Source organism: Glossina fuscipes, unplaced genomic scaffold (assembly GCF_014805625.2).
Source record: "Glossina fuscipes isolate IAEA_lab_2018 unplaced genomic scaffold, Yale_Gfus_2 133, whole genome shotgun sequence".
In the NCBI taxonomy this organism is placed as follows: Eukaryota; Metazoa; Arthropoda; class Insecta; order Diptera; family Glossinidae; genus Glossina; species Glossina fuscipes.
In genome coordinates this window covers 2,193,996-2,203,453 of record NW_023998476.1, presented here as the reverse complement: position 1 = coordinate 2,203,453, position 9,458 = coordinate 2,193,996, and the positions used below count along the sequence as shown (strand labels likewise).

The window sequence follows — 9,458 nt, the reverse complement described above, 5'->3', positions numbered from 1 at the left end:
AAAAAAAAAAAAAAACTTAATCTTGTTATAGTTGTTTTGATAATGCGTTGCGTTTCAGACTAGAAAAGCGTGATTGACCATTCCTTACTTATTACATCTTATCATACCATGGCTGAAAGATAGTTTTCATTTAGTTATTCAATTCCTTTAGTAGATGCGGCATATGAAAACTTACATTAGTAACAGTTAAAATGGACATTTATACGCGCGAATACTCGCCCAGCAAACCGGCTAGCTCACTTTCCAATCATACGTTTTTTAGTTTTATGATTTTATGACAAATATCTTTCACTTGTTGAGAGAATTCGTCACGTCTTCCATTCCTAAGACTTTAATAAAGCCTATTCATTCAATTTTTGAAAAAATTTTAAATATTAAAAAAAAACCCATTTTACTTCTTATTTGACGATCTTATTTTATCCGCGGTCAGAATTGAAATGACCGATTGAATGAAAGAGAGAAAGAAATGCATGTCTGCAAAATTTCTGATAATTTGCAGAAACCGTTATCAGCTTTCATTGCATATGTGAAAACAAATAGTTATTAACAAAAAAAAATAGCAGAATTGAAAAGCCTTTATTTAATACAATAAAACGATATCAAGAATATTCCGATTTTATTCGAACATAAAACATGAACCTTACGGGAAAGCTTGAATATAACTCACTGTCAGTTTTATATCAGCGAGCACATTTCAATACATTTTTGAGATAAATTGTCGCGCTTCATTTAATAGTAACGTGAAGCGTCTTCCTTTTGATTTATTTTCTAGGTCAGGACGTATACATTCAGAGATAAAAAGAGAGAGCCGGATATCCGCATACTTGTTGAAACTTATTGCGAATGGACGGATAAAACTTTCCGCTACATTTATTATCATTCAGAAAATTCATAACTTGATCCTTCGATAACATCAGTAATAAAAAATCATCAGCAAAAAATCTATCTATCTATCTATCATTGTTGGCGCTTCGATCCTTCACTGTTTTTGGTTAATATACAACTTCATTTCAGTTTCTCATATAAAAATCTAGTCTTAAAATATTGTTCGCATAAACAAAACGTATATACCGGCGTTCCCCGCTGAACACGATTAATTCGGGCCGTGGTTCTCGATACCTTTGATTTTGGTTTAAGATAACTTTTGAATATTCGTGGTTTTGAGCAAGTCGTCTTTAAGACTGTTAATATGTTCCTTAAGAGAGAGGATTTCTATTTGATGGTGTGTGTGGGAAAGGGACCGTCTTAAAGGATACCTTGAAATAATTTAAACCAATGCAAAGGGTGTTGTATCGACACTACATCTCACGTTGTAAAATTTTTATACCCATCACCTAAGCGCAGCAGAATATGGAGTTGTGCTTATGCCTTTTCATAATCATTTGCTTTGTTTTTTGTTTTTAAATATTATTACTGCAGCGGTATGCACGTTTTTAACAGAAGTAACTATCAAAAAACCATTGCACTCCCAACTGCGACATCGTGTTGCATTTGAGCTAGAGGTGCGATAAATGCGTATTTTTTGCACAAAAGCAAAAAAATTACTACTGCAAGATATCCCGTGGAGAACATTTGAACGATGTTGTATTGCACGAATGAAGTTAAGATCCAAGCAATATATTGAAAAAAAAAATTGGTTCAAATCGCAATCAGAAGCGTATTTTATTCATGTTTACTTTCGAAAACACAAAATGGATAACCCCGGGCAACATGTCCGTCATTTCAATAGCTCCAGTGGTGGCACAAAACTAACGAGATCTCGGCAACTCGAGTATGTAGTTATATGCATACTTGCAAAATAATCGCTTTTTTCACTTCCTTAAGTTTTAGTACAGAAACCAAAAAAAAGGGCATCGAAAAAAAAAGTAATCGAAACGAATTAAAAATCATTCGGAAAGTTTGAAAATCAAATTTGTGTTTACAATTTTTAAAACTTTGTTACCTTAAAATTTGTTAAAACAACAACCCAAAAATATTCTTTTATGATAAAAATGCAAGAACAATATGTTTTGAGAGAGATAAACGATTTCGATACAGAGCACAGTCCATCGATGCTTCGATATAGATCTTTATCGTATCCAGACCTAAACAGCAATCAGCCAAGAACTAATTCAAGACCCTTTGCTGCACCGAGGCCATTTCCCGCATCTTATCAATATCGTGAAAGTCGTCCACGCACCGTATCACCGCCGTGGCCGATTTTTAAACCAGAATGCGGCCCAGTACCAATACCAATCACATGCCCAACTTGCCATGCGTACTCACATACACGAATCAAGAGATCACCAACAATTAAAACACATTTGATGTCGTTACTTTTATGTACTTTATGGTAAGAAAATTTCATAATTCATGTAGACATTTAAAACATTGGCTTCGTTGGTCATAGGCAAAGGGGTCTAACAAGAAGAAAAAGAAACCAAAAAAAACAAGATTTTCGCTAAAATAAACTTGTCGCGATATCAAATCAAAACTTCCCCAAGCACAACTCAGCAATTTAAACTTTTTATGTTCGCAATGAGATAAGATAAGCAACTTATATCAACAAAAAAATCTACAAAATTTGCATACACCCAACACACATATGGAAGACAAAAGCGACTGAAATGAAGAATTACTTTCAATTAAGAACTCGTGTCGCTTCTTAAAGTGAAATAGCGCTCATCAGCTATCTAGAAATGATAACATCACGACTCTTATCTTTCTTTTATTTATTAGCTTATGTGACATTGTTGTTATAACTGTTGCTTGATTGGTTTTAAATGAAAGCAAATTAATTAGAGAAGCGTTTACGTTATAGAAAGTATTGAACATAAAACTTCGACTTGGAATATTTTTTCTGATAATCGGCGCACTCTTACCAGTTGAAATTTAGGAATAGAAAAACACGATTAAGTCGAAGCTTCAATAGTTATAAACCCTTCAATTTTATTAGTTGAGTAACGTTTTATATTTATTATATTTGTATGATTGTGTTGTGAAATATGATTTTTTTATAAGTAATGCATTTAAATAAGGTATGAAGATTCAACAAACTGTATGAGTGGAAGTACAGATCCATACACATCTGCTTATAAAAGGCCATCGTCGAAAGTCTGCCACCATTTTTTCCTAATTTACGAACTCAAAGATTCATAAAAAATTCGAACTTGTTCCGCTCTGGTATTGAAAGCCCGAAATGCGCCCCCGGAATGACTTATAAAAATCACACATTTCACATTGTACGCTCTCTTATCGCACATATCATAAATTAATAGATATACAGCTGAACAGGTGCGTAGCCAATGAGCTCAACAATAATATAATCATAATTTATCGGGCTCCTGATGAGTACTAAAAAAATTGACACAAAAACTAATGTTTTCGGTATTATTTTTGCTATAATTTGTTTACGACAAAGAAATAAATTCTAAGACCAAAGGTAGAATGAGAATTGGAAAGCAAAAGCACTAAGGCTATGACTAAAACTAATATAACTTCGCCTTTATTTCTTTCGAAAATCAAGCCGTCCCAAGATTTTTTAATCTATTTAATTGCAATTAATAAGACAGCGAGTCAAGATCTGCCGTTAAATAGCCTACACTACCGTGGAGTTATTCATATAACGACATTTCAAAATAAACAATTATAAGAGAAGTGCTCGAAAAAGTGGTACGATCCCAACTATCAAAGGAATTCAAAAGAGTTCGCCCCCAGGCCAAAACGCGTTAGCGTAGAGAGTTTCATCAAATATTACGACTTGTAGGTTCAAGTGGCTCACTTCATCTATCATATATATTATAAATTGCTTTACTAAAAAATTAGAGAGCTCCTTACCTGTAATTGTGTCATCTAAACCGATGTTTACATATTCCGCCTTGTTTACAAACATTGTTCCTTCGTAACCTTTAGCAGGCAACTAATTAACTAATCTTTCAACTTGAAACTTCTTCTAGACATAAAACAAGCACACATTCGTCAATTTCCACGCTAACCTAAAATACCTACTATAATATGAGCATTATGCGGTACTTAACAAATCGAATATGCTACATTATACTTGCGAGTAAATATTTTCGCTGAGATGAGGTTTTTTCACGGATAAATTGACAAAACATTTTGAAATCTTACTCACGCATTTGAGCAGAAACTGTTCTAATTCCCTTCCTACGTCACATGAATTGTGAAATTCGATTCAGCAAAAAAAAATTAATTTTTAACAAGCAAAAACTCACTAATCAGCTTCCAATACAACTTTTATTCAGAGAATTAATAAATTCTATCTTCACAATCCCAAACAAACAAATAAACTTCTTGTGAAGAAATTCGATCTAAAATTACACTCGCGCAACATCGACAACAATGACTCAAAAGAAGTGTTGATTTGTAGTTAGCGCTGCTGACGGCAAATATTTACTTTAGAACTTCCCTGCGCCCTGCTTGCTCATCAGCACCGATAATAACATTTTAGTTTTTTGCGACGATAAGAAAAACACAGTGCACACACTGTGCCTGAGTTTTAGCCGGCTGCCCGAACTTCAGTCTCTTTTAGTTTTAAAGTGCTATTCAATGTATACAGTTATTATTAAACTCTGAACACGTTTAACAGAAGTGAAAAAAAAGTACTCAATTATTTTTACATATTTCATCATTTGAAACGCGATTAACTATAATGGATAAGACGGCACAACCGCCACCATATTCTGAGACAAGACCAGGTTTTACACCTGCCTCATATTATCAAGGACCACCACCACAACAGCTAAATCCTTCACATCCACCACTTTATCCTCCAACGTTTCAACCTCAGCCCTATCAATCGTCGTCAGGACAACCGACAATTATTGTACAAACTACCGCCGCACCGACCATGGTAGTGCTTGGTAATGGTCCAACACATATGATTTGCCCGTCATGTCGTGCAGATATCGTAACTACTGTTCAACATGCACCTAATTTTAGAACACACTGTTGGGCTGCTCTCTTATGTCTGTTCGTGTAAGTTGCTATGAATAACGAATGAATCATTTTTATTATTATTACAAATACCTTATATTGAGTGGTAGTATAGGACAGATTGATAAGCAAAGGTCGAAATTTGCAAAGTGTTGTACTTTCTCTTGCTTAATTGCCAGAGATGGTCAACATCCACTCGTTTACTTAAGGCCAATTAACGAAACCACTTTTTATAGTGACATCAACTTAAATGATGTGTGAAAGCTTTAGAAATGAAAAGTAATTCTAAAAATTTCATTAAAATGAACTTTCGTTTTCTTCTTAGTTTTTAATTGAAACTTAAATTTATTTTAATCAAACAAAGAAGGTTTTTTATATTCACCTTTATTTCTTTAACTAAATTATTTTATGACTCGTTTTGACAATCAAATTTAAAAAGAATGTTAAAAACAAATTGTGATTAGAATTCAGTTAACGCTCTACTGCGTCGCTTATGACCGGTTACTTAAACAAACAGCTCTCGGTATAAATAACGTGATAAGATATCATAAATATATTATAAATATATTTTTTATTATATTGTAAAAGTGACTCATCCATAGAAATAGAAATATTCACAATCCTAAGGTAAGCAAATAAGAAATAAGAACACTATCGTCGCGGCTATGGACAAATCTTTTATACCCATCAACTTCTTGGCACAGAAATGTATAAAAACAGAATATGCAAATATTTACTCTTACAATTTGTGCGTAGTGCAGACCAGCCACTCTTCGTTGTACTGTGGATATGCTCACTGCCCAATCTAGTCCATCTTCGATAGCAATTTTCGTGCAACAACTTGCAATGGGTTGGGCGTAATTCAAAGCCGACTTCTTCATTTCTGCGACCAGGAGAATAATTTATATAAGCAGACAAGCAGGCAGATGCACATAGGAACAGCTGATTGTTTAGAAACATAGACAGACAAATCTATACTTTATGAAGTGTATAACATTTCGTTCTAGATTTTGTAAACGCTTTGATAAAACGAGTGTATTTTCACTCTTCGCTATAAAAAGATAGACGGTTTATTCGAAACTTTTGAAATCGCGGATCTACACTCAAACAAAATAGTTCTATGTTTCACTCGATAGATCTCAATTTCACTGTTTTAAATTTTGAGTGAATATATATCGAATTGGGCCTGGTCAGCAAAGAAGCTTAATTATTTGCGAAATGACAAAATAACAAAATACACCAACAGAGAGTAGCAGTAAATGAATTTGATAATTTGCTAACTTTTTCTCTCGTAACTCAGTCAAGATAAGTTCGAAATGTTTCGAAATCTTTTGCACGTAAATAGAAATAAAAATATAATATATTTGATATTGATTGAAGTACTTTTGGAGCTCAATGAATTAACTTTAAAAAACTCGTGCTGGAAATATATCACATTTTCTTTAATAACATGTTTATCTTCTGCACATAGTGATGTCAGATCTGTCGAAGCACGAAACGGGATCTAACATGTTCCCTGCAGTGTTGTGATAACAAATTAGTACACGGTGATTGGTAAGCAATAACTGGTGTGGTAAAGTAAAGTTTTTAATTTTTTTTAAATTTGTTCAACTCTCTCTGGTATGTGATGGTTCTTTTGGGCAATACCTTTCTGCTCATATCTTCTTTCTCTCCATTTTTGAAAAGTTTTGCCCTTTTGCTATAAGTGCCTTATGTCTCTAAGCCCTTAGCAACTAGTCCATAGTTTTTCGAACGTAAACAAACGAAATCGTAAAAAAAATTGGAAACCAAAGAATAGAGGTTGACTTTGGATAAACAGAAACGGGGACAGGTGTAAATCGATTACGCTGCAACCTTATAGAAACTCCGATGAATATAAATATTTAACAAATCGAACTTAGCCCCGCTAAAAGAGCATGGCATAGAATTAAACACGTTTTATATCATTAAAACAATTTTACGCGATAAGATACTAATTATTGCAAAGCAATTAGAGTCTTATATATTTATTCTCTCTTCTCGGATAACCACAACTTAATTTGAAGTTTAAGTAGACGAGTCTACAAGATTTCTCTACGACTTTCCAACTGATATGTTAGTGCATGGCCTTACATTACAGAAAAATTTGATATTTGTCGACCAGAATGGTCTGACGTTGCTTTGTGAATTTTTTGCTTTAAATTTTATTCAAAATTCTCATTTTCAGCTTACTGCCGTGTGTTTTCTTGCCGTACTGTTTAAACACTTGTCGCAATACACAACATTATTGTCCTCATTGCAAGACTTATATTGGAACGTATAACTATTGACTCGGGAATAAAGGTTTTTAAGGTGCAAAAACAAAAATATGTTCTGGCTTTTACTCAAGTTTAAAAGCATTTCGAATTATTGAGTTTTTGTGTTTTACATTACTTCTGCTCTGCTTATTGTTCTAATTAGTTACGTTGTTTAATTATTTGTTTTTTTTTTTTTTAATATTATTATTGTTATTATTTTATTATTGTTTATTTTTGATAACGAAATTTTCAATATTTTTCTATTTTAATTGCAGATGTTGGCCTTGTGTATGCCTTCCGTACTGCATGGATTCATGCCAGAGCGCTCATCACATTTGCCCGAATTGTAATGCCCAGATTGGAATATATGACTATTAAATGTTAAAAATGTGTTAAAAACTCTGTTTCTACCCCTCTTTCCCTTTCCATCTGGCCGAGAGAAGTGTTTCCAGTTTTCTTTATTGAATTCAAACGCAGACTTGCCTATAATTTAATGACTTAAGCTATGTGTTCGAGGAATTCAATTAATTGAATTAAGTAATTTAATAAAGTACAAATGAAAGATTAATTATGAAACGTTTATGTTTACTTGCTTTCCTTTACCGCATTACAATTTGAAACACGCCCGATTTCATAATATCCAAGTTTATCAATTCGCCCATATGAGTGGCCTGCCGAATAGTTAGTGAGAAGAGCATTTAACCAATCAATTCGAGGTACAAACGTCGCTTCTCGCCTATAGAGCTTGTATTTTCTTCCATCCTGATGCATCGAACGCAACAAAACGAACTACAAGCTGGAGTATGTGGTCACAGGCTGAAATTGTTCTCAGTCTTACAAGCTTTCAAACCTTTGCAACGTTCTTTAGGAATAAATTAAGCTTATTTATTCAACTATCAATCGGTTCACGTGCAGGAAGAGATTTAACACCTTCTAAGCTGGTTTTTTTGTTGTTAAAAGCCATTAACTGAACTGAGTTTCCCCAGCCTACTCGAGTTTTAAATCGTCATAATATGTCCATCAGAAAACGAAGCCTTGACCGCAATGGTGCTCTTCCTTACGATGTGAATATTGCGAATATACTGCTCCCGGAGTGCAACGAAATTACGAAGAGAATCGCTTCCTACCACAGCAGAAGTGTTTCCCCAATCATTTTTGCTAAAATTGCCGCTAATCGCAGTAACCCCAGCCACTTGCACACTTCTTCCTGTCTACATCGCAAAGCGCATGCCACGCATCGCCTCTTTCGACCTTGAAATTCTTTCCATTAAAAAAATCAAGAAGAAAGATGCGCTTTATCACACTCTCCAAAAACACGAGTCCTTCAAGTAAACAGCTAAACATAATCACCGATCACCGTTTACCTCCAGGAGAAGATTTGCCTTACGAGCCTACATCAACGTGGACTTTCGGTCCGCCTGAGCTAGCTTCCACTCATACGTTTACCGATAAGAGCATATGTAAGCGAATTCGAAGCCATAAAAGTCGCATCTTTTAAGGGTGCAATTTTGGGAGAAACTGAAGGCAATAGAGTGACGTAACCTCAAAAGACAAAAATCGAATACAGATTGTCACTGTGAGGAGAGCTTGTTGTATCTTGCACTTGGAAAAGCGTCGACTTTGTAAATATTTTTTGCATGCACAGCAGAATGAATTCATTACATTAACTCGTATTTCCATAATGGATTGATTTAATTTGCGATAAAAGAAATTATATGCCTAAGCTACGTTTTGCGCACGCAAGTTAATTAAATTGACTTCAAGCACAATCCCGTAATGAAATTCAGAAAAATGTCGCTCGCATGTAATGCCTTTTATTTATATTTTGAAATTTGAAAAAATGTAAACTTTTCTTATATAATAATACATGTATACTTAACGGCAATAAAAATCACAAGGACACACAGCGAATGAAAGAACATATATTTAAACATATATTTATTTATCTGTAACTAAGTGGAACGGATTACACATATTTAACAACACATTTTCCTCATTCCCTATCCTTGAATCGGTGCAATATCTATAATCTATTAGGTTGTAGAGACCAAGTTTGCGTCGTGTTTAGCTTCTACATGTTAAATTAAGAATATCCTATATATACATGTAGGTGGTGCAGTACTGATAAAAAAAAATTTATAAAGTTAACAAAACATTTTTTTGTTCGTTCAGTTAAGGCTTTTCTCTTATTATTTTAATTTTCCCAGGCGTAAAATTCAATAATTTATGCTTCGCTTTAAAAAAAAG

At 33.9% G+C, this 9,458-nt stretch overlaps 2 protein-coding genes across 3 annotated transcripts; both read left to right on the top strand.

Moving 5' to 3' along the window:
* Window positions 1-1,931: 1,931 nt before the first annotated feature.
* On the top strand, window positions 1,932-2,639 carry LOC119640941. The gene is made up of 2 exons (XM_038039316.1): window positions 1,932-2,332; window positions 2,390-2,639. Exons 1-2 carry the CDS (start codon window positions 1,983-1,985, stop codon window positions 2,442-2,444), a joined length of 405 nt encoding a protein of 134 aa, XP_037895244.1. The 5' UTR covers window positions 1,932-1,982; the 3' UTR covers window positions 2,445-2,639.
* Window positions 2,640-4,331: 1,692 nt separating this feature from the next.
* On the top strand, window positions 4,332-8,998 carry LOC119640940 (lipopolysaccharide-induced tumor necrosis factor-alpha factor homolog). Of its 2 annotated transcripts, XR_005247769.1 has the most exons (3): window positions 4,383-4,977; window positions 7,487-7,748; window positions 7,857-8,997. XR_005247769.1 is itself a non-coding variant. In XM_038039315.1 (2 exons), exons 1-2 carry the CDS (start codon window positions 4,652-4,654, stop codon window positions 7,587-7,589), a joined length of 429 nt encoding a protein of 142 aa, XP_037895243.1. In that variant the 5' UTR covers window positions 4,332-4,651; the 3' UTR covers window positions 7,590-8,998. The 2 variants fall into 2 exon arrangements, 1 of the variants encoding a protein (XP_037895243.1); XM_038039315.1 differs by having other exon boundaries at window positions 4,332-4,977; window positions 7,487-8,998.
* Window positions 8,999-9,458: the final 460 nt, after the last annotated feature.

What these genes read in the sequence shown, in the direction of transcription:
- LOC119640941 (XM_038039316.1), top strand. Translation starts at nt 1,983, where the DNA reads ATGATAAAAATGCAAGAACAATATGTTTTGAGAGAGATAAACGATTTC. An exon ending in TTACTTTTATGTACTTTATG is followed by an intron (nt 2,333 to 2,389) that starts GTAAGAAAATTT and finishes CGTTGGTCATAG; the next exon opens with GCAAAGGGGTCTAACAAGAA.
- LOC119640940 (XM_038039315.1), top strand. Translation starts at nt 4,652, where the DNA reads ATGGATAAGACGGCACAACCGCCACCATATTCTGAGACAAGACCAGGT. An exon ending in GCTCTCTTATGTCTGTTCGT is followed by an intron (nt 4,978 to 7,486) that starts GTAAGTTGCTAT and finishes TTTTAATTGCAG; the next exon opens with ATGTTGGCCTTGTGTATGCC.